This window comes from Dipodomys merriami, unplaced genomic scaffold, assembly GCF_024711535.1.
Source record: "Dipodomys merriami isolate MVZ:Mamm:240054 unplaced genomic scaffold, mDipMer1.0.p SCAF_12, whole genome shotgun sequence".
Classification (NCBI taxonomy): Eukaryota; Metazoa; Chordata; class Mammalia; order Rodentia; family Heteromyidae; genus Dipodomys; species Dipodomys merriami.
The window spans coordinates 4120613-4145986 of record NW_027202493.1 but is presented as its reverse complement, the minus strand read 5'-3'; the positions used below and the strand labels follow the sequence as shown (position 1 = coordinate 4145986).

Below are 25374 nucleotides of genomic sequence, written 5' to 3'. Positions count from 1 at the left end.
TCCCATTTCAGTTTCCTGAGTGTTGGAATAATAGGTATATACCACCATATTTGCTTATTCATGCAAGGATCATTGAAAATATCCTTACAATTTTGGCTTCATGTACTCAGATATTCTTTTTCGGGGAAGTTTATTTAGCAAAGCAGGATAAAGTAGAGACAAATAGCAAAGGGCAAGAACAACTTCTGCCTAAAGTACAGGAGGTAGGAACAGCCTACCAGGCTGTTTTAAGCCATCAGTGACTAAAGACTTTATAGGTATCAAATTAAAGACAAAGGATCATCATTTCAGACATGGCAAAATCTTAGATTTTCAAATGCTTAAAACTTTATATAGCTTGTATAGTCAAATAGTACTAGAAGGGCTATAATAGGAAATAATCATCATTGCCCTTACTGTCTCACTACCTCGCTCTCCAAAGGCAACTCAGATATCCTTTTTAGAAAAAAATGTAGTGTTAGAAATAATTTCCTGAATAAAGGTGTTTTAGATCTATCCATGTAATAAAGCCTAACTTTTTAGTCATTAAATATTCACAAGAGTAATTAAAGAGTTTTGTTACTTTGGTATCCCCTGTCTCTAATCCATATTATTCCACTTTGAACCAATCAGCTATGAGGCCATTTTTAAAAGGCTCAATAGAGCAAGGCACCAATGGCTCATGCCTATAATCCTAGCTACTCAGGAGGCTTAAATCTGAAGATTGCAGTTCTAAGCCACACAAGCAGGAAAACCTATGAAACTCTTTTCTCCAATGGCTAGCAAAAACAAAAAGGAAGTGAATGTATGGCTCAAGTGGTAGAGCTCTAGCCTTGAGAATAAAAGCTCAGGCCTTGAGTTCAAGCCTCAGCACTGGTGTGTGTGCATGAGTGTGCGAGCTCGTGAGTATACACACACACACACACACACACACACACACACACACACACACACACACACACACACACACACACACACACCAGGAAACTAATAACAGTAAAACAAAATAGAACCTGAATGTGGTGGTGATACATGTCTATAATCTCAGCTACTTGGGAAGTTGATGCATCAAGAAGATTACAAGTTTGAGGTGAGCTTTGTCAAAGTAACACCTTTTCTCAAATGCAAAACACAAAACAAAAGCATCTGAGAGACATAATTCTCAGTGACTCATGGTATACTCTGCAGTCTCATTGGGGATTTTTTGTTATTGTTGTTGGTTATGGGGCTTGGACCTGGGCACTGTTCCTCAGCTCTCCATCTCAAGGCAAGCTCTCTACCACTTGAGCCACAGCACCACTTCCAGTTTCTTGGTGGTTAATTGGAGATAAGAGTGTCACAGACTTTCCAGCCCAGGCTGCTTTGAACTGCAATCCTCAGATCTCAGCCTCCTGAGTTGCTAGAATGACAGGCAGAGCCACCAGCACCTGGCTCACTGAGGATTTTTTAAGACTGGGATGCTTTGAAGTAAAATTTTAGGCTGTGCCATTAATTTTTATATTTTATATTTTATATGTCCTCATAATGGCTTTATGTGCATCTTTTGTGTCTCTTTTACATGTCACCTTTGGCTCTTAACAAATTCAATGCACGTTAACATTTGATAAATTTTGATTATTGTTCGTTCAGGAAAAAGCTCCTTCAAAACTATTACCCAAGTGTCTACAAATGCATATCATTGTTGAAAAAGCTTTGGTAAGCTGAATTTTTCTTCTTGTTTACCCTCTCTTCTCTTTCTCTTCCTCTTTCCTTTCTTCTTCCTTCCCCTCCCCTTCTCTCCACTCCCTTCCCCTTCCCTCCCTTTCCCTTCCCCTTCCCTCCCTTTCCCTTCCTCTTCCCTCCCTTTCCCTTCCCCTTCCCTCCCTTTCCCTCCCCTTCCTTCCCCTTCCCTTCTCTTTTCCTTTCCTCCCTCCCTCTTTCCCTTCCTTACTTTTTTCTTTCCCTCCTTTATTTTAATGATAGAGATATTTGTCAATATTTTCTAATAAAGATACTTTATTTTATGTGTTATATAAATGATAATGTGACTTTCACATTTGAGTAAATCCTCAAATTTCTCATGTCCTGCAAATCTTCCCTTTCCCAGCTCTGTTCAAATCTCACCCAACAGTCTTACCCCAGCTGTTTGTCCACATACCATTTATTTTTAATCTCTCCTAGATAAAAAGTTACTTTAATAATAGTGTCATTTTGTGGATTTTAAAATTTTATCCCAAAACGTATCTTGATATACTTTGTAATAAAATAAATCTTTGATCTTTTAAAATCAGTACTAGTGGAATTCTATTAATCATCAACGTCAGACTAGTTGATCTGGAGTTGATTCTGGCCAAGGGTGATATATAAGGATCTAGCTTTAGTTTTCTACAGGTGTTGAACCAACTTTGCCAGCACCATTTACTGAAGAGGCTGTCTTTCTTCCACTCTATTTTTTAGCTCCCTTATCGAAGATTAGGTGGCTATAGGTCTGCGGGTTCATTTCTGGGTCTTCAGTTCTATTCCATTGGTCCTGAGGTCTATTCTTGTGCCATTACCAAGCTGTTTTGATTACTATGGCTTTAGAGTGGAGTTTGAAATTTGGTATTGGTATTTCTCCAGCACTGTTCTTTCTGCTAAGGATTGTTTTTGTTATTCGGGGTCTTTTATTGTTCCATATGAATTTTTGGGTTGCTTCTTCTATTTCATTGAAGAATGCAGTTGGGATATTGATAGGTATGGCATTGAATTTGTACATAGCCTTGGGAAGTATTGCCATTTCATGATGTTAATCCTCCCAATCCAGGAGCGTGGGAAGTTTTTCTACTTCCTTAGTTTTTAAATTTCATTTTTCAGGTTTTTAAAGTTTTCATCAAAGAGGTCCTTTATTTCCTTAGTTAATTCTTAGGTATTTTATTTTTTGTGGGGCTATTACAAAAGGAGTTGCTTTCCTGATGTTTGATATGCTCTTTTATTATTTATACACAGAAAAGCCATTGATTTTTGAGGATTAATTTTATGTCCTACTATGTTGTCAAAGTTTCAGTACAAGTTTTGTATGCCAATGCTGGAGTTTGAGCTCAGGGCTTGGGTGCTGTTCTTTAGCTTTTTCACTCAAGGTCGGAGCTCTACCACGCTACTACTTGAGCCACAGCTCCACTTACAAGTTTTCTATGGTTTACTGGGAATAAAAAGTCTTCCAGACTTTCCTGTTTGAGCTAGCTTTGAAACATGATCCTCAGATCTTAAGTAGCTAGGATTACAAGTCTGAGCCACTCACTGGTGCCTGGAGAGATATACATTTTTAATTATGGTAAATATTAAGCCCAATTATTTTTTTCTTCACTACTTCCTATTTTTATCTTAAGAACTATTTTCATACTCCAAGTACTTAACTATTTCCAATGACATTACATTTGTAATTCATACTTCTTACCTTTAACTATTTCCAATGACATTACATTTGTAATTCATACTTCTTACCTTTACAAATGGAGTTTTGTGCATTTGTAGTTGGTGAACAGTATGCAGTGGGATGGGATTAGGGTTATTTCCCATATGTGAACCCATTTATGGGAAAGATGTCTCATGTGTGGTTTGTTGTTTTCATCCATTCTGTGGAAGCAACACTATGAGCACTTTGCGTTTACTGCAGCTTCATTGTAACAGACTTTTTCCCTTTTCCTCCGCTGTTAATATTCTGAGTCCTCTATATTTAAATCCATTTTCAAATCGCTTTATAGATGTGTACAAACATACAAAAATACTGTGTGTGTGTGTGTGTGTGTGTGTGTGTGCGCGCGCGCGCGCGCGCGCGCGCATGCGCATGCATGCCTGTCATGGGGCTTGAGCTCAGGAACTGGGAGATGTCCCTGAGTTTTTGTGCTCGAGCCTAATGTTTTACCACTTGAGCCACAGCTCTAATTGTTGACTAATTGGAGTCTCATTGAGGTTCCTGCCTGGGCTGGCTTTGAACTGTGATCCTCAGACCTTTTTCTCCTGGGTGTGAACGACTGGTGCCTGGTGTCATTTTGATTTGGAGATTACATTGAATGTTTAGTTCACTTTGGGAAGAATTGTCATCTTTACAATATTTTGACCAGCACAAAGGAGGTTGAGACAGAATTACAAGTGCAATGTCAACCTGGGCTACTTAGAAGCAAAACAGATAGTGTAGTAGCAATATCTAGACACACCATTTCTGAGTGTGGAGACAGCTCTCCACCGCCACACTCTAGGTTCTTCCTGGGAGAAGCTGAAGACCTAGATTTAAGACTGAAGGTTGAAAGCTTAGGAAAGGCCCAATCTCTGGCTGGCTCAGTTTCCAGGAAAAATTTACCAATCATTGATCTGCTTAGATCTAGGCTGCTTAGAAGCCAGACCCTCCAGAAGCAGCTGGAAGGAATACAAACTCCTTCCAGAGTGAGCCAGAAGAGGGGCTGAGCCAGAGACCCTAGGCCCATCCTTCTCTGTCTTCAGGGCAACTAAATTGGATAGAGCCCTTACCACTCTAGGAGCTAGATGGCTGAAAGTGAAAGCCTTGTTCAAAAAGGAGGCAATGGGAGGCCTTGTGAATGATACAAACTTGTTATTCCACAGAGAGGAGCAGGGGAGTTGGGATTCCCTCAATTGACTCTTGATGCTTTGTTGGAGTTGGTGGCCAACTCTTCTTTCTGCACCCATCTCAATGTGGGTGTTTGTTTCTGTTACTCAGTGTGCAGACATTTAACTTTAAATTCAGTCAGCAGAAATATGTAAGTTTTACATTACTTTTTACCTCAATAATTATAAAATAGTACATCCATTGACCTGTTTATAATTGTGAGTAAACAACTGAAAATGCTCCAAAGATTTGATAGGACTCCTTATTTTAAATCTATAAAAATTGGCAGCTTAGGCAGAGGTATCAAGCATTAGTTTTTTAAATTGTGAAGCTAAAGAGCATCCTATTCCTTAAGCTCTTAAGGGGGTCTATGTCTTCTTAAGAACTTGACAGTCTGAGAAGAAGGTCTTCCTTTGTCCTTTCCTCTCCCATTACTTCATCTCATTCTTTATCAGACTTTACTGATTTATTAATCCACAAAGCCTCCATGCATTCTGCTGATTCCTGCATTTCCTCTTATAAATACAATTGCTTTTCTATTTTCAATTGCTTTTTCTATTTATTTATTTACTGTTACTTAATTACCTTGCTTGCAACAACATGCTTTGATTCTCTGTTTCATAGGAAGTTTCTAGCTCCAGAAGTTCCTCTATCCAAATGTAAATCTGCAGAATTATTTTAGTGACTCCAAGTAATTTCATGTTCTTCTTGATTTTGAATGTTGATGTTTTACTGTGCATTCTTTCTTGTTACAAAAATGATCATCTTACATTGGCATGTTTTAAATGTTCAATAAACACGATGCTTTTCCTACTTAATGTCATCAAGCTTTATTTTCCTTAGGAAAATTGGTATCTTTGTATTTTTAAAAAATTCTAAAAATAAAATTTGTGTTTCAGTATGATTACATGGGCTCTGAAGTGATGGCTGTAACACAGAAAATTATCCAGATTATTGGGCTTGTCAACACTGTAAGTATCAGTGTTTCATGTTTCTGTTTTTATGAAAAATTGGCGAAAATGTTTTCAATTTTATTATGAAAATATGAATTAAACATCTGATTAGTTTAAAACTCAAAATGTTCAGATGAACTTTAAGAACATTTTAGGTGCTATTTTAATATAATTATTAATGCTACTTGGAAAATATACTATTCATTTTACTTTTAGATGTTTGCCAATTTCAAATTGACTGTTATACTGTCTTCTGTGGAATTGTGGTCACACGCAAATCAAATTTCTACCAATGGAGATGCTGATGATGTATTGCAAAGATTTTGGGCCTGGAAACAAGAGTATCTGACCCTACAGCCTCATGATGTAGCATATTTACTTATGTAAGCATAGAGTTCTGCAACAATATAAAAATAAGCAGAAATAATTTACTAAGTTGGCAAAGTAATGCATTCATAGTATCTTTGTTTTTTGTAAGACCTTTTTGAAAACGTTAAAATCTCTCTCTCTCTCTCTCTCTCTCTCTCTCTCTCTCTCTCTCCCTACCTACCTACCTATCTATCGCTTTTGCCATGGAGGTGACAGTATAAGTAGAAGTAGAATAAAAATAAAAACAGAACAATTAAGTCTATACCAGTATATTTTAAAGTATAATTTATGTAAAATCTATATTTCATCATTTTCTTTTGTGCTGGTCCTGGGGCTTGAACTTAAGGTCAAGGCACTTCCCTAGCTTTTTTGCTCAAGGCCAATGCTTGAGCCACTTGAGCCACAGCTTCACTTCCAGCTTTTGGTTAAGGAGATAAGAGTCTCACAGACTTTCATCCCCATGCTGGTTCTGAACCATGCTCCTCAGATTTCAGCCTCCTTAGTAGGTAGGACTAGGCATGAGCCACCAGTGCCCAGCTTCTTTTTATGCTCTTAACTTCACTAAAGAATACAGAGGACTCTAAGCTTAATGATAATGTAAAGGTAGATAGTATTTATTTAACATTACCAATTATGCTAATGTCTTTCATGTTCATTTTTTAACTTAGAGGAATTTATTTTGTTTTCTTTGGATAATAATTTAATTTAAAATAAACACTTATCTTTAGGCCAACTAAAATCCCTTCTACAAATTCTAAACTCATTTCTTTTTAAAAATAGATATTGTAAAGGTAATGAACAAGGGGGTTACAGTTACATAAGTTCAGTAATAAATACATTTCTTTCTGAACATTGTTACCCCCTCCCTCATTTTCTCTCCCTTTCCTCTCCCCATTCCCCTCCTGACCAAGTTGTAAAGTTCATTTCCAACACAGTGTCCAGTGTAAACTCATTTCTTTTTAACTTGTGTGAACAAACCAGTGAATGTACAATAAGGAAAACTACATTCAATGTGAAATAATAAAATCCTATCAAATCTGGTGAGGAAAGAAAGTAGGTGTTACAATGAATTACAATTTTGATTAATGAACAATTTTCTATACTATGTTGGATATTATTCAGACAAGGACTTAGTACATTTACAAGTTTTATTAGAATAACATTTGATTTATGATATGTTTTTAATTTGTTCTGAATAACTCCTGTGATAATCAAGCCCTGCTCAAATAATGCAGTTACAGGGAACATCCTAAACACATGGGAGCAACATTTCCTGGCAAGATATGCACCAAACATTATGATGCAGGTATTGCTTTGGTATGTGATTTTCATTCTTCTTTCTATTACGACTTCATAAAACCTTACAATGTCTTTTGTAAGTACTAATGTAGTAGTAGTTCAATAGTTTATTCATTCATTTTGTTGCAATAAAATTAGCATCATTTAAGAGTTTAGTTATCAATTTCGAACACAAGAAGTAAAGTGTAATCAAAACAGCAAGAACAAACCATCAAACTAAAACTTTGCTAGTCAGCTTTGATATTCTGGAGATAACCCTACTCCTTCTTACAGCCGCATCTACTCCTCTCTTCTCCTGCCTTCTATCCCTCACCCTTCAGAGATACACCATGTTGAGGACCACCTACTCCTTCTTCCTACTCCCTCAGTATTGAGGCGCAGACAGCACAGAGATGGACCTTCCAGGAGGGCCGGGAAGTTGAGTGCTACATCTGCTTTTTTTCTCTCAGTAGCGGCACATTTAGAGGGGCCCTCTCCCAGGCTGTTCACCTTGAGGGTGGATAAAGTAGATCAAGAGAAACTCTTGTTCTTACCATTTCCAATGTGGCTGTTGTATGATTATTTTCCTTCCCCCCCCCCCCCAAGAGGTTATAGAACCTGTTAGCTGGACTCTGGAGATGATCTCTGTCTGATAGTTTAGAGATTGTGTCTAGAGGGGACAAGAGGGCCCTTACCATGCATCTTACTGATGTCAGCCTTTTGATTTTCACAAATTTGTTTTATCTCAACATGTTCCTGTTTATTTGCAAAGCAGCCACTCTATGTTGTGGAGAGCCAGAGAGCTCTTTGTCCAGGGCAGATCTTTGGCCTTTAGCTGAGTAGTGTTAGGGCTATGCCAGGTCTGAAATGGGTCATGTTCTAGCAGACCATAGAGACCCCACTGGGTCTTCATCTTTGTGTACTCCTGTCTGTCCAGCAGCTAACATTTCTTCATATCAATAATTTCTCTTTTACAGGCCAGGGATAGGAAACTTTCCCATAAAACTCCACTGAATCACGTCTGTTCCAATCCTATTTGTCCTTAGCCATACTAAATTTTGCAAACTGGCAATAATTTTCCTTCTGCAGAAATTTTGCCAGCATGCTTTGTTTAGCATGATTGAGTAGCTGATTTTTTTTTTCTTTTTGGATCAGCAGTAGGGCTTGAACTCAGGGCCTGTGTACTGTCCCTGAGCTTTTGTGCTCAAGGCTAGAGCTCTATTACTGGAGCCACAGCTCCACTTCCAGTGTTTAGAAGTTAATTGGGGATAGGAATCTCATGGACTTTCCTGCATAGGCTGGCTTCACCTCAACCTCCTCAGCTCTCAGTCTTCTGGGAAGCCAGGATTTCAAGCATGAGCCGCCAATGCCTAGCTGAGTAGCTGATTTTTATACTGCCAATGCCTAGATGAGTAACTGACTTTTATATTATGTACAAGGGAATGAATAAGACCAAACTTCTTCCTTACCTGAAGTGGATCATGTTAGTCAGGGACAGTCCATGCTACAGACTTGTATTCTGTACATAACATGTATACATATATATATTATGTATAATATATAATATGATAATATTATGAAACAATATAATACATAATACATCATTATATAATATTGTATGATACATCATTATATTATACAATATAATTCATAATATAATATTGTTACTATATATATGTGCTTATTCTCTCCATTTTCTTTCACTCACATACACCCTCATAGTAACTTTTTGTTGTTTGGTTGTTGTTTTTCTTCCCTGTTCTTGAGACAGGGTCTTGCTGTGTACCCCAGAATAACCTGGACCTTATTAAGCAGCCCAGGCTACCCTGGAACTTTCAGTACCCTTACCTGTGTCTCTGAGTGCTAGTTCACAGGTGTGCATCACCACAAGCAGTTGTCACAGGCCCTGTAGTGATGTCTTCATGTTCATTACTTGTGTTAATTATTTTTTCTATTTCTTGTCTAGTTCAGTTTAACTGGGGTTTTAGTTTGTTTTAAGGGAATCTCTTCTGCTGCATGATTTTATGGTGGGGGATTATTGTCAGCTGGATAATAATAATAATAAAGTTCAGGTTCTGGCTCCTGCATGTTACCCCTAGCTTACATTCTCATCTGGGTTTTACCTTCTTTCATACTCTGATGCCAGAGTTTTCTAGCTCAGTTATTTCAGGAGTGCCCCCTACAAAGGACAGCTAATAACTATTTTTCCATATTTCTAGACCTGTTCTATGTTTTCAGTCATAATTATACGTACCTAAAACTTATTTTTTCTTTAAGCTTTACTTAAATTTTATTATAAATTTCAACTAACATAGAAAGCAGGGATGTCTGGAAAATTTGCTTATAATGATAAAAAAAACATAGTATTTGATATTTATCAGAGTTAAATGATTTGAACATAGAATGCTTTATACTGCTACCAACCATTTTCCAAAAAACTTCCCACTTAAGATTATTCTACCACAACGGTATGCCTCAACCTGTTAAGTTAACCCCTGCTCAAATTTCCTATTCAGTGCTAGGCCATTTCCCAGACTCATTGTTTAACTATCTCATAAAATTAATGATAAATTTTTAATTTTTTGTTGTTATTGGTCTTGGGGCTTGAACTCTGGGGTCTGGATGCTGTCCCTCATTCTTCAGCTCAAGGCTAGCACTCTACCACTTGAGCCACAGTGCCACTTCTGGCTTTTTCTGCTTATGTGGTGCTGAGAAATCAAACCCAGGGCCTCATGCATGCAGGACAAGCGCTCTACCACTGAGCTACCCTCCCAGCCCCAATTTTGTACATAAGAAGTTTCTTATGGATTCATGTGTTATCTTTTCCCCTTTCTGTAAGGCAGGTTTGGGCAAAATCCATTTCCTTCATACTTGCTGCCATTTTCCTATCACATGTAACACATGACATATTGAAATAATATCTGTTAATTTGACTAAAGTGAAAGTGTTTTATTTGGTTGCATCAGAAATATTATGTGTTCCAAACCATAGACTATGTATATGCTAAATTTTAAACTAGAAAATGTCACAGTTTGATTACTTTTTATACTGGTTAATGTGACTCAATCTGAAAATTTGCATATATTTATATATCAATAGCATATGTAAATGAATTATAAAGTTGCTGAACATGGAAATTAAAATGTAAAATTTTATAGAATCAAAATATTTGATGTTATTACTTTCTTTTCCTTCTTACATATCTTTTTTCTTCACTTTTTTAATTTTAGTATCCAGACTATATAAGTTTGGAGGGATTTTCAGTTGTGATAACTCAACTGCTTGGCCTTAACATGGGATTGACATATGATGACATCAATAACTGTTCTTGTCCGAGAGCTTCATGCATAATGCAACAGGAAGCTGTGTAAGGATCTTTCAATAATTAATTTCATGTGTTCTTTGATAAGATTGTGTCTTAGATGTAATAAACTTTTCAATTGTTGAGGTTTTTAAAAAAAATTTTATAGTTCTGGGCTTTGAACTAAGATTCTTGCTCTTGCAAGACAGGCCCGCTACCACTTAAGTCATATACCTGGAATTTCAAAATTTAATTATTCCTTGAATAGCTTTTGCATTTGTATTTGTGACAGCCTGGACCATGATCCTCCTATTTAGAATATCGATGTAGCTGAAATGACAAGTGTGTATCACCTTGCCCAGCTTCTTATGGTTGAGATGAGGTCTCACTAACTCTTTAGCTTGCCTGGCCTGGAACTGTCATTTTCCTGATTTCCACCTACTGAATAGCTAGGACTACAGGCATGAATCACTGCACCTGGCTTTAAATTTTTTATGTTGATTTTTTATGTTGGAAAGGTGTATTATACTTGAAAATATTTCACAAGGAATATATTCTAGGTGATTTAATAGCTTGGAAAGCACTGTTTCCTATTATTAAGAAATTTAAAAAAAACTGGAAAAAGAATTCACTGAAAAGACAACATGAATATACATTAGTATAAAGCTTTAAAAAAAGGAAAAAAAGAAATTTTCATTCAAAGGATTGAGAGATACACTTGAAGTTAATGAGAACTAGAACATATTCTAGAAATATGATACTACTGCTATTTTTGTTACAGTCTTTATTTCTCAAGTAAAAGATGCTTTATGTCCCTTTAATAATGTTACAGAGTACTGCTGCTTTGATTGATATTGTGAGGGAAATTAACAGGAAGAATTTGAAGAAGAAAATATCTCCTTAATTTGCAAGTAGGCTCACTCTCCACCTAGAAAAACAATCAATATGCATTAGGACAATAATATTATGAAAAGTTCACTAGGATGAATCAGTCTAGAAAAAATCAATGGCATGTTTATTCCAGAAGTATGCAAATTAGATGACTTAGCAGTTATAAATTTTTCAGTAAAGTTTCATAAATTCACGCAATCTAAGACACTAATTTTTGTTGTTGTTCTTGTTGGTCATGGGCTTTGAACTCAGGGCCTGGGCATTCTCCCTGAGCTTTTTTGTTCAAGGCTAGTCTCAACCACTTTGAGCCACAGCTCCACTTCCATTTTTCTGGTGGTTAAGTGGAGATAAGAGTCTCATGGACTTTCCTGCCTGGGCTGGTTTGAATCACAATCCTTGGATTTCAGCCTCCAGAGTAGCTAGGAGGTTTGAAGCACCAGTGCCCAGCTCCAGGTCATTATCTTACATAATCTTTAAAGATGTTCAATAGGTTTTGTAGGCAAGGCGAGGAAGTAGAGGTGGTTAATACAGACATGCTTGTGAGCAGTATGGTCAGAGGAGATACTTTATAGACAGGAGACACTACATTCTATGTGTAGATGAATAGCAATGAAGAGATGAGAGGAAAGATGATGTTGAATAAAAGACTTAGAATTAAAATTACAGACTGCAGTAAAATCACAGAGGATTGGATCCCTAATGCCTATCTGTAGGGCATAGCTTTAGTTAGGGTTGAGCATGTTTAACAATCACGATGAGAGATTGGGAGAGTACCAGAAGAAAGTGTTGCAGTCTAACTGGCAGAGGTGTGAAGACAAGAAGTGGAGAGCAAGGAATATGAGATTTGGGGGAGGTGTGAAATAGTTGTCTTAGAGACAAAATATAGTTTAGGAATGTTGATGGGATTCTTGAGTATTTTTCATTAGCCAGTGTTGATATGAGGTTTATTAGGTTTATTCTTTTAGGTTTATTCAACTCCTGCTTGAGTTTTAACCAGCTAATTTCCATGGGATTCAGAAAGAGGGATGTGTAGTAGAACCTGCTTTCTCCTTCCCCAGACTTAGAACCTTGGATGAGAATAGTTTTTGAGACAATTGTCTTAGCTCACCTTATTTCACTTGTCTTTCTGGCCAGCGTGGCAATCTTCCCCCAAAAGAGAATCATTAGGCCCCAAAAAGAGAGTCATTAGGCTGGGCGCTCATGCCTATAATCCTAGCTACTCAGGAGGCTGAGATCTGAGGTTTAAAGCCAGCCTGGGCAGGAAAGTCTAATTAACCACCAGAAGATCGGAAGTGGTGTTGTGGCTCAGGTGGTAGAGTGCTAGCTTTGAGTTGAAGAGCTCAGGGACAGTACCTGAGCCCAGAGTTCAAGCCCCATGACCACCACCAACAACAATAACAAAGAAAGCATACTTCAGGATCAGATGTGTGTGTGTGTGTGTGTGTGTGTGTGTGTGTGTGTGTGTGTGTGTGTGTGTGTGTGTGTGTGTGTGTGTACATAATTACTCCCATCATCCCATCAACAACAGACCACATCCCCTAAAGTGGTCCTATAAGATTTTACAGCCTAGGTATGTTACAGCCACTGTAGCTTATATAACTGCACATTATGATGCTTGCACAATGACAGATTCACCTAAGGATGCATTTCTTAGAACATGTCACCATTGTTAAGTGATGCCTTTGTCATTCATATTAACTTTGTGTTTTACTGCATTTTCTGTTGGAAATAATAATACCATACCACAGGTTGGTTAAATTTTCTGATCCAAGATTGAAGGATCACATTCCCAGGTGGCCTTCCTCCTACCAGAGTCTGAGGCATTATAGGTTAGCACATGAATGATGACATGGTGTGTGTGTCCTGTGATCTTTTTAAATAGAGCCACAAGTATCCAGTCATGTGTGGAAAGCACTTAGTGACTTTTTCTAATCTTTATCGCTTCCATTTAGGAAGTGAATCTAGCTAGATTAGGATCCTATATGCTTAATATATCACAATAGGTATGGAACTCTACCATGAATTTCTTATGTCATATTCAAGTCATAACAGCTTGTAAGAAATGTTTCTTTTGAAAAATGTCAAACATTAAAATTGAGAAATATTTATAGCTGACAATCTTTGCTAAAGTACAGGCTTGATTTCAAACTTTGAGCCATCTTGTGATTTATACAATCATGTGTGGAATATCAATTATATGTGATGTTAGTAGCTAGATGAATTTATTTGGTTGGCCATTGGTGGCTTACATCTCTAATTCTAGCTATGCAGGGGGCTATGATCTAAGGACCAAGCATCAGTGCCATCCTGGGCAGACAAATTCATGATGTTCTCCAATTAATAAGCAAAATCTAGAAGGGGAAGTGTGATTCAAGAGCTAGAACTCTAGCCTTAAGCAAAGAAGCCAAGCAAAAGCTCAAGCAAGCCCAGATACTGGCAAACACACAAAAAGATATATTATCTGAAGAATATTATTTTATTCCAGGAGTTCCAGTGGCATAAAGATTTTTAGCAACTGTAGCATTCATAAGTATGCTCACATCATTTCAAAAATTGAGACTAAATGTCTTCATAACATTTCAAATTTACAACCATTAGATCAAAATCAGCCCATTTGTGGAAATGGAATTTTGGAACCTGATGAAGAATGTGATTGTGGTATGGAAAAGGTAAGTAATAAATATTGATGTCTGAGAGAAAATTTTACAATTCTAAAGACATATAACACGATTGTAATGGTAATATGTGAGATAATATGTGCAACTGCATCTTCAATTTATAATTGCCGTAAGCAAATGAGGATAATTAAAATAAATGAATATATTTCCCTGCCTTTTGAATTGGGGAGACAAATGTATGATGCAGATTTGTTTTTCATGACTCCTGCAATATAACTGAACGTTAGTGAAGGAAAGAACGTGAACCAGTGCTGGCTGTTGCAGATGGATACTACAACTTATTGCCAAATTTTCAGATATCAGCCTATTCTCAGAGTCATAGCAACTAGTTAAAATAGAAGACGAGCTCTTACAACGTCCCCACAAAGATAAAGAATAACTGTTGCTTCAAACATTCTCCTAAAGTTGTCTATACCTTTTTATGAGAATCGTTTCCTTTTGGGAACAGAGCAAACCCAAGTTTTTCAAGAACATTGGGCACAAACTCTTTCTCCCAATACATACCTCAGCTGGACTCCAAAACCAACATGTTTAACTCACAATGCAGAAAGTCCAGGTGAGTACTAGAATTCTTGCAAAAATATATCTTAGGTCACATGGATTTATTGTCCTAACCTGTGATCAGTTCTGCTGTCCTTTAGTGACACAGGTGGATGTCCTTAGATACACTTTTTAGTTGTCTACATCCAACTATCATCAAGTACTCAGAGCTCTTAACCAAAAATATAAATGCATGCAAGTTACATTGCCTCATTTCTCATTATGCTAACTACATCCACTTGACTAAAGGGCTACCTATGGCTTCTTAGCCTCTTCTATTCTGGAATCTGATGATTCTAGCAACATTAGAGAGACACTTAGAGTGATCAGTCTAGTCCATGGAAGAAATCTACCATTGAAGTTTTCAGCAATCTTATGACTTTCCAATGTGGACAAGGCTCCCCTGTCCTGTGCAATAAGAGGAATAGGAAAGGGAGGACCAAATGGAAACATTTGAAACCATCAAGATAGACATGAAGAAAAACTAATATTTTCTGGCTGAATAAGTCAAAAGAAATTAAATACTATATACAAAATCTATGCTGACAGGTAGGACATCAGAGGGCCCCACGCACTATCTATTAGCACATATTCTGTATCTGATTGTGTTGTAAACAAATGTCTGCACTTTGCAAAATAAATTGAGTAGCCACTACTAACACAATTAACGGGGGAAAAAGGTACACAAATACATTGTGTGTGCAAGTATTGGGGCTTGAACTACTATAACACTATTAAAGGAGTAAAAGGTACACAAATACATGTGACAAGTATTTGTGTGTGCAAGTATTGGGGCTTGAACTCAGGGTCTGGGCACTATACCTTGGCACTTTTACTCAAGACTGGCACTCTGCTACTTGAGCCACAGTTCCACTTTTGGCTTTTATTTCTTGATGATTATTTAGAGATAAGAGACTCATCGACTTCCCTGCCCAGGCTGGCTTGTGACCATAGTACACAGACCTCAACCTCCTGAGTAGCAAGGATTATAGGCATGAACCTTTATGCTTGGTCATGTGAAATGTATTTAAGTTATACTTTTCAATCTTTCTAAATAAATGTTTAAAATGACAAATACTGTGTGAATGAAGTGGAATCAATGTTCAATATTCCAATTCAAGGAATATTTTAAAGCACAGTAATAATCTTTAATCCATCTTTAAAAATGAATTTAAGCTAATTATACTTTTTAAACTAAGAGGAATGTTAGCAAACAAATCATTGATAAGACATTGTGATGTTTATGTTTCTCCTAGAAACTCACCTTTCTCCCTCCCACAGGTTCAATTCCACACTGAATTTATGAGTTAATTAACAAATGTTACTGATCCCTGGGGAACTGGCTCAGTGATAGAGTGTCCGGCATGTGCAAGGCCCCGGGTTCCACCCCTAATGCCCTGCAATCAAACAAACAAGCAAACAGAAATGCTGTTATATACTGCTAATTTAGATCCTAGATCTTTACCTTTAGTTAGTTATGTATTTGGATATTCTAGAAATATAAACCTTCCTTTTATGTAATTATATACATATATATGTATATATATATGTATATATAACTCGAGTGTAATGTATTAAATTGATGTTGAGATTAAGAAACAAGAGTTCTTAAACAGGACTGGGTAATATTTCTTTTAAAATTTTAGGAATGTCAATTTAAAAAGTGCTGTGATTATCAAACATGTAAACTGAAAAGCTCAGCAAAGTGTGGGTCTGGAGCGTGCTGTACCTCAAAGTGTGAGGTGAGTGACCGGCAGTGGTGAAAGGGAAACTGAATTCTAGTGGAAGGTTACATTCGCAGAGTTAATGTGGAACTGAAAACGGATATCCATGCATAAAACAAGAGTATAAAGAAAATGACTCAGAAGGGCATTTTAGATTGGTGGTGATGTTGAAACCAGCAAGCTTACCACTTTCTAAATAATCAACACTTTTGACATTCATAAAATCATGTAGTTAAAAAATGAAGTGACTCAGTATAACCCCTGCTTTCACTATATTTGATGTCAGTATAACTTGTGGAGGAGATGGGGAAAAACCAGTTGTTTAAGGATACAGGTGGACCTGTTGCAACAATGAGAAGTACAAGTTGTCATGTCCAAAACTAGCTTTACAACGTCGGTGTGGGGGGGGGGAAGGGGGAGGAAGGAGAAGGATTGGGATTGGGGGGAGGGGGGAGGCTGGGAAGGGATGTGAAGGGTAAACAAAGGAGGAGGCTGCAATGCTTGGTAAGAAATGTACGCATTATCCTGCCCACGTAATTGTAACTCCTCTGTACAGTATGTTCACAAATAAAATAAAATTAAATTTAAAAAAGTTAAAAATTAAAAAAAAATGAAGTGACTAGTTGTAACATGAATAATATGAGATTATGTAAAGATCTCTCACATGTCAAGTAAAAGGCAAATCTCACACACACACACACACACACACACACACACACACACACACACACAGACATATACACACTGGAAGCAAACAATAGTTACAGCTAATGAACAGTTACCTAAATTATTGTCTATTGTTCAAAAGTTAGAAAATGTAGATAAAAATATATGTACCAAAATAACATTATCTCCAATAAAATATTCTTGGATAAGAAATTGTGATGGCTCAATACTATAATCCTAGCTCCCTGAGAGGCTGAGATTCAGAGATCATAGAACAAGACAGGCTAAGCATAAAAATTACAAGACCCCATCTCAATCAGTTGTCATAATGGCATGAGGCTGTTATCCCCAGCCATGGGGGAAACACAATATCTGGGCACAATGACTTCCTAGGGACATAGGGAAGCACAGATAGGAGGATTACAGCCGAGGCTACCCTGGACATAAACAGTGAGATTCTATCTTGAAAATAACTGAGGCAAAAAGGGATGGCAGAATGGCTCAAGTAGTAGAGGCGAAGCATCCACTTCCTAAGCATAACCAATATCCCAGTGTAGGCAGGGGATTCCTCTCTGTCCCCTCCGCCTGTAGTCAGGCAGCCTCCATGCTTACTCCTGCACCTGACAGTCTGTTTGGGCCTCTATAATTAATTCAGTTTTACCAAAATATGCAATAAATCCCAATCATATTTGTAAACATGTGGATTAGACATCTTAACAAAACACATTTAAATGTTTAGGCTATAGTGTTTTACCCTTTCCGCTGCTGGGCCATCCTGGGAGTACTACAATAATATGCCACAATCTGTCAGCTCACTCCCTACTAGAGCAACATCTGGACCACTTTTGATTTGGGGTGAATAAAATGTTCCTACTATAAATAATATACGTTGGTAGCCGGGCGTCGGTGGCTCATGCCTGTAATCCTAGCTATTCAGGAGGCTGAGATTGGACGATCATGGATCAAAGCCAGCTTGGGCAGGGAAGTCCGTGAGACTCTTATCTCCAATTAACTATCAGAAAACTGGAAGTGGTGCTGGGGCTCAAAGGGGTAGAGTGCTAGCCTTGAGCTGAAGAGCTGAGGGACAGCGCCCAGGCCCAGAGTTCAAGCCCCATGACAGACAAATAAAATAAAGAAAATAATAATAATAATAATAATAATAATAATAATAATAATAATAATAATAATAATACACATGGGCAAATTATGCATGAGCATACTGTTTCATTTTTCTTAGTTCAATCCTTCAGAATGAGTCTGCAAGTTCATAGAGTAAGTGAATATAGAAATTCATGGGAAATTGAAAAACTGTTTTCCAAAACAAATATACTACTTTGAATTCCCAACTCCTACTATAAGACTTAAAATTGCTTTGCAAATTAAATAAAAACTCTGCAACTATGCAAAATATGGCTTACTTTTATATTCTCTATTGGTTTGCTCCTTATATCTTTGAAAATAATTTTATTGTTTTCCCCAGGAGTTTGCCAATCTTTGATTAATCAGGGAGCGCGGACTTATAGTATGAAACTTCCTGAATTGTGAGCAGGTCTTTTAGATCAAGTGAAATAAGAAAACAATAATTTTATAATTAGTACCATCTATTCCATTTTCAGATTTATTTTCCTTTGCAGATATCCACTCCCCTTTTAAGGACCCATTTCCTGGTGTTTATTTTGTTGGACTATGAGTTAGTCTTTCTAAGGAATTATACTCTTTGGGCTCTCCCCTTAATCTACCATATTTCAGTCTACACATTTGTAGTCAGACAGGGATTTATATTGTAATTCTCTTTATAGGAATATGCAGAAAGAGACAATTATGCTCTCAGATAATGTATTTGTGGTGTTCATAATAAGTATAACATTCATTGTTACCAAATATTATTCTAAGCAGTTTTTCATTAAATCAATTTAATACTACTAGGGACTCTATGATAATGTGCTTATCATTACAAGTTACAAAAGTGAACATGTGTGTTGTGTGGCTCCCTCACACAAAGAAACCAGCAAGAGTCAAAGCCAGGGGCTGCAACCAGGTAGACTGCTTCCCGGGTCTCTCTGAACACAGAGATCCTTCACTTTTCAAGGAACAAAAATGTTTCGGGCAATCTGTTTGGTCTCCCTCCAAATGCTGGGTAAGTTACAGTTCTAACATTGTAGAGCAAAGAGCAGGTAGGAAGATGCAGATCTGCTATCAGAAGGGCTTATTACTTTAAGACAGGCACTCTTTGGGCTTTACAATTGATACTGTATCTGATTTCTCCTTAGGTGAGTTTTCAGTCTTGGGAGCTATGCTATTCCCTTCAGTGTAAATGGCCAGATTATTTTTATTGGATGAGTCTCTTCAGTAAGAAGACTCATTCACAGAACATGGTTTTCCTTTTCTTTTTCTTCTAGTTCTCAGTAGCAGGCACTCCCTGTAGAAAGAGCCTTGACCAGGAGTGTGACTTCACAGAGTATTGCAATGGAACTTCTAGTCACTGTGTTCCTGACACGTATGCATTGAATGGACATTTGTGCAGAATGGGGTCTGCATATTGTTATAATGGACAATGCCAAACCACTGACTACCAGTGTGCCTCATTATTTGGTAAAGGTATTGCTCTTTCTTTTCAGTTTCCTTTACCTTAAATTTGAATCCCTGTATTGTTGATATTAAGCATTGTACAACACTAGAAGTTGATGAATCCGGTTGGAACCTTATTAAAGGTCAGACTTGAATTATATAAGGTATAGGTAGGTACTTGTAGGTATACTTGAGATTTTTCACAGGTCGTGTTTGCTGTATGTTCCTTTTCTCATGGTGTAAGTTTTGGTTTGGGTATTTAACTACCTGGTGAGAAAATTTGTTGTTTGTAGATCGCAATACATCTAAACCATTTTAAAAGTGAATCCATTCAGTCCATAATTTTACTTAATTACCCCTCTTACTCCTAACATTCAAAAATCTAATCATAATAATGTGAAACTTTCAAAACACAGAATGAATTTCATCACGGTAGTCAGAGTTCTTCACTGATGAGCAACTGGTAGGATGGTTTATATTTGTATTTTTGGAATAATGCAACTATGACTCCTGCTTTCTCAGTATACTCCAGATTAGAGAAATCAAAATAATTTGAATACAGCAAAATTATACAGTTAACTATATTCAAAGAAAAATTGAAGTTTTCCAGAAGGAATAAAGATAAAAAACACCCAGTTCCAGTTAAATAACCAACGATGTCCTCAGGAGTCTAGTTTGTACCAAATGATATAGATATTTTGTGATTCATGTCATCTTTTGAATTATTTGAAACTTGTATCTATGATGAAGAGATGAAAGCATAAAGGAAATATAAAGCCACTGGTTATGCGAAGTACATTTAAATAATGAACATGTAAAATAAAAGCAATGTTTTGGGCAAGTTGTAGTGCCAGCTGTGGTCAGATGTCTATAGCCATGAACTCCTTCAGAACTTGCCTCAACTTCAAGAAGACATCTTTTCCAAAGGCCCATCCTTCTTAGGGCAGCACATATACAGTAATTAATTGGCCTGGTTGTTTGAGCCCAATCATATACCGCTGTTTATACTGCACAGCTATAAATGTGTTGTCCGTGACTATTTTTTGAACTGTCTTCTCAGTTTTCATTTCTCTAGCCTTCTCCCCATCACTTCCAGAGATACTAGCCTTCCACTTGTCTCATCTATAGTGGTTGGACTGAGAGTAAGATGAGCGCATTTCCCATAAGGTGCGTTTGCCCATCAAATCTGTAGAGATTCTTGATGGTACTGGGATTTGAACTGAGGGCTTTGCATTTGCTGGGCAGGCATACTACTTCTGAGTCATTTCCTGACCCTTCTTGTTTTCTTCTTCCTTTTTTTGTGCCAGTATGGAGGTTTGAACTCAGGACCTAGGCATTGTCCTGGGCTTTTTGCTCAAGACTAATGTGCTACCATTTGAGTCACAGCTCCACTTCTGGAAGTGGTTAATTTGAGATAAGAGTCTCATGGACTTTACTGTCTGTTCTGACTTCAAATCATGATCCTCAGATGTCAGCCTCCTGAGTAGCTTTCCTTATTTTTAAATCTCTCTCTCTTTTTCTCTCTCTCTCTTTCTTTCTCTTCCCTCCATCCCTTTCCTTCTCTTTTACTCTCTCTTTAATCTTTTCTGACCTAGATTAGAATTTTTCCACGTCAAATAGCTGTGGTGGCAGACAGGTACCACTATGCCCAGCCCTTTATTGATTGACTTGAGGTCTGTGGAACTTTTTGCCTAGGTTGGTCTTGAACTGTATGATTTCCAATCTTTGCCTCTGGAGTAGCTAGGATTGCTTACTGTGTTTCCTTTGTTTCCTGCTTTGAAATAGTGGATTCTCTTCTGAATTTAGCTTATCTTTTCCTTGACTAGTGTAGCCCACAGTAACCAGGACAGATTCTGTTGTCTGACCTCTTTGCCTAGGAAAACCTATCCATCAGGACTGTTGTCTGTAAGATTGACATAACCATTTCCCCAAATGTTTTCCTTAAGATTTCCATCCTAGATTCCACTTCTAGATTTCCATCCTAGCATCTAATGAAATAGGAATAACTCCTAAATCTCCCAAGATTTACACAGCTCATCTAGCTATTCAACATCCCATGAGGTTCCGTTAAAATACTGCAGATTCCACAGCAGAGGAAAAAACAAACAAACAAACGAACAATGCCACTATGGGAAATTATGCACTGGCTGCAGATATTTCTACCAATGTGTAATTTCTCATTAAGAGAGCAGGTTACAAAGCAAGCTCAACACTCATTGGACTAGGAAGTAGTTGCTCCCACAGGTAAGGACAGCAAATTGCTATATAATTTTCTGCAATTGTTTTGTGTTAGATGTAATTACTGCCTTTTGTTATATGTAATGCACATGGAAACTGAAGTGTAATCAAAAGAAGCATGATTATTTAGAAATAAAAGTTTCATTAGTTTGTTGATGTTTAATTTCGATGAAAGGTGATAACTCAAGCACATGTTTGCATTTTTAAGGTGCTCAAGGGGCTCCCTATGACTGTTTTAAAGAAGTTAATTCTCCACATGCGAGATTTGGGAACTGTGGTTTTAAAAATTCACAACCATTACCTTGTAATCCAAAGTACGTATATAGAAAATGATTGTTTATTTGAATCATAAAAATATATTTTTTTGTCAAGGGATAATTTTAATAGTAACTTGATAAGACAATATTTTCATGTCATTATCTTTGTTTTCTCTGCAATGTAGAGGTGTCTCTCTCTCTCTCTCTCTCTCTCTCTCTCTCTCTCTCTCTCTCTCTCTCTCTCTCTCTCTCTCTCTCTCTCTCTCTCTCTCTCTCTCCCTTCCTCCCTCCCTCCCTCCCTCCCTCCCTCCAGTACTGGGGCTTGAACTCAGGGCCTTAACTTGCCAAGCTGGCTGCACTTGAGCCATACCTCCAATGGTGCCTAGTGACCTTTTCTGCCGGGGCTGACCTTGAATTACAGTCCTCCAAAACTCAGCTCCCTGAGTAACTTGGATTACTAGTGTGAGCCACCAGTGCCATCTCAGTTTCATTTTTGCTTTCCTTGACACCATCCTGTGAATGAGACTGACACTTTTCAGGTAATACACACAAACTGCAGACAGTGGCTGGGGAAGAGCGGGGGAGTAAGGGGAGTCGAGGCTCGTTCTATACAAAAAATTTTAAGTAGAATTTTGAATTAAGTCTATCAATGGCAATATTTCTAAAAGCAAGTGTTTTACCTTCCCCCCCCTTTTTTTGTGTCGGTTGTGGGGCTTGAACTCTGGGCCTGGGTGCTGTACCTCAGCTCTTCAGCTCAAGGCAAGCACCCTACCACTTGAGGCACAGCACCACTTTTGGTTTTCTGGTGGTTTATTGGAGCTAAGAGTTTCACGGACTTTCCTGCCTGGGCTGGCTTTGAAACGTGATCCTAGATCTCAGCCTCCTGAGTAGCTAGGATTACAGGCATGAGCCACCAGCACCTGTCAAGTGTTTTGACTTTTAAGACATATTATTTTGTTGTCTGTTTCAATAGTTGATATACAGAATTTATAAATGCGCATCAGTAATTTAGTTTGGGCTGCTATCTGCCACACAAAATCCAACAAAAGGCCTACCTTGTAATAAGTGCTTAGGGTTTGGATTTGCTTAGGGTTATTAAATGTAAAAGAATTAGCTGATTGCTGGTGGTGTGTGACTGTAATCTTAGTTACTTGGGAGAATGAGTTCTGGAGGACTGTGGTTTGAGAAAAGTTGGAAAGACATTATCTTTAAAATAACCAGCAAAAAAACAAGACTGAAGGCATGGCTAAAGTGGTAGAAAACAAGCTATGCAGAAGCAAACCAAGACAGTGCAAGATACCTGGAAAAAAAGAAAAGAAACACAAATGAATAGTTTCTAAATTTACGTGACAAGTTTAAATGTACTGACAGACTATGTTGAAAGGAGTTTATAACTACAATTTCCATGTACTGTAGAAAACATATGATCTAGAGTTTTTAATAAAGTCTATACACATATTCAAAGGAAACACACATAACCAAAAGAAGCAGAAAGATTACCCAATAGCTAACTAGTCACTCTAGCAGTGTGTAGATAAAAAGTCAACCCTTTGGCCATTTTAGCATAATAGGTGTGAGTAGTAAGATCTTCCAAGCAATTAGGCAAAAGACGATGATTGCTCTCAAAGTAATGAGACTAGAGAATAAAGCTTAGCTCTATAATAAAAAATGAAGTCAGATGTGCTCATTGGAGTTCAGTATATACATTTCAATACTGCTGCAGTGGTAATTAATCCAGTTGTGTTTAGTTGTTCCTAAGACTGGTAATTAGCCCATTGAATCATATCCCATAATATCATAGAATAATGCTTTGCCTTAGTATTTTCTTTCTGTTTTTTTTTTTTTTTTTTTTTTTGGTTGGTCATGGGGTTTGAACTCTGGGCCTGAGCGCTGTCCCTCAACTCTTCAACTCAAGGCTAGTAGTGCTCTACCACTTGAGCTACAGTGCTACTTCTGGTTTTCTGATGGTTTATTGGAGATAAGAGTTTCACGAACTTTCCTGCCTGGGCTGGCTTTGAACCATGATCCTCAGATCTCAGCCTCCTGAGTAGCTAGGATTACACGTGTGAGCCCCCAGCGCCCGGCTTTCTTTCTGGTTTTATACCATCAATTCATATTTTATTCACATCTATGCAGTACTTAATTGGAAGCTGGAATTTCTTAAAAGTAAATGAGGCATTTTCTGCTTTTCATTTCCAGGGACATCCTCTGTGGAAAATTAGCCTGTACCTGGCTGCATAAACATATTCATAAAAGTGCCGCTCGGTCTGCCATTTACTCTTACATTCACGATCATGTGTGTCTGTCCCTAACTCCTGGGTCATCTGTGAGACCAGATGGAAAAGACAATGCCTTTGTGGCTGATGGCACTGTGTGTGGACCTCAAATGGTAACAAGCATATTTAACTGTATTCAGTTATGTTAATTAGTAAATACCATATCCTGAGGTGTCTACCACAATCTCACCCTGATGCTTGTATTTATTTCCCATACAACATTGAAAGGATAACTAAAGTAGCATTGCTTTCTGGATTAACCTGCTCTCCATCCTAACATGAAAAAAAAATACATCCTCACCAGCATTTAGTATTTTAGCCATTTCCATGTGTGTGTGTTGATTGATAATTATGGCTTTAATTTGTATTGTTCTTTCTTTTTTATTTTATTTTTAGTTTTTGATGCTGGTCCTGGGGCTAGAATTCAGAACCTGGGCACTGTCTCTGAGCTTTTTGCTCAAGGTTAGCACTCTACCACTGGAGCCATAGCTCCACTCCCAGCTTTATGGTAGTTAATTGGATATAAGAGGCTCATGGACTTTCCTGCCCAAGCTGGCTTTAAATGGTGATCCTTACCTCTCAGCCCCCTGAGTAGCTAGGCTTACAGGTATAACTACTTGTACCAGTCTAATTTGCATTTTCTAAAGGTAATTGTATTCACTATCTCCTTTGATTACTTATTATCAATGAGTCTATTTATATCTTTGCCAATATCCTGGTAGGATTGCCTTATTTTAACATTTAATTTTATTGTTCTGTTTTGAAACTTTTTACATATAAAAAGCTGTGTACAGTTATGTACATAACATGATATGTTTGGAAATATTATTATTTTTTGGGTCCGGTCGTGGGGCCTGAACTCTGGGCCTGGGCGCTGTCCCTCAGCTCTTCAGCTCAAGGCTAGTGCTCTACCACTTGAGCCACAGTGCCACTTCCGGCTTTTTTTCTTTTTGCTTATGTGGTGCTGGGGAATCGAACCCAGGGCCTCATGCATGAAAGGCAAGCACTCCACCACTGAACCACCTTCCCAGCCCATGTTTGGAAATATTATACATCTCTGAAACAGTCACTGAACTC

The 25374-nt window shown here is 37.6% G+C and overlaps 1 protein-coding gene across 1 annotated transcript in view; it reads left to right on the top strand.

Annotated features, from left to right (window-relative positions):
- LOC138823000 (disintegrin and metalloproteinase domain-containing protein 18-like) overlaps window positions 1-25374 on the top strand; it is a 68271-nt gene that overhangs the window by 14526 nt on the left and 28371 nt on the right. Inside the window, exons 7-16 of the mRNA XM_070015943.1 lie at window positions 1609-1674; window positions 5458-5529; window positions 5728-5894; window positions 7116-7197; window positions 10389-10525; window positions 13836-14019; window positions 16215-16310; window positions 19358-19556; window positions 21973-22078; window positions 24221-24410. Of these exons, the coding sequence (XP_069872044.1) occupies window positions 1609-1674; window positions 5458-5529; window positions 5728-5894; window positions 7116-7197; window positions 10389-10525; window positions 13836-14019; window positions 16215-16310; window positions 19358-19556; window positions 21973-22078; window positions 24221-24410 (1299 nt within the window). The remainder of the gene's footprint in view (window positions 1-1608; window positions 1675-5457; window positions 5530-5727; window positions 5895-7115; window positions 7198-10388; window positions 10526-13835; window positions 14020-16214; window positions 16311-19357; window positions 19557-21972; window positions 22079-24220; window positions 24411-25374) is intronic.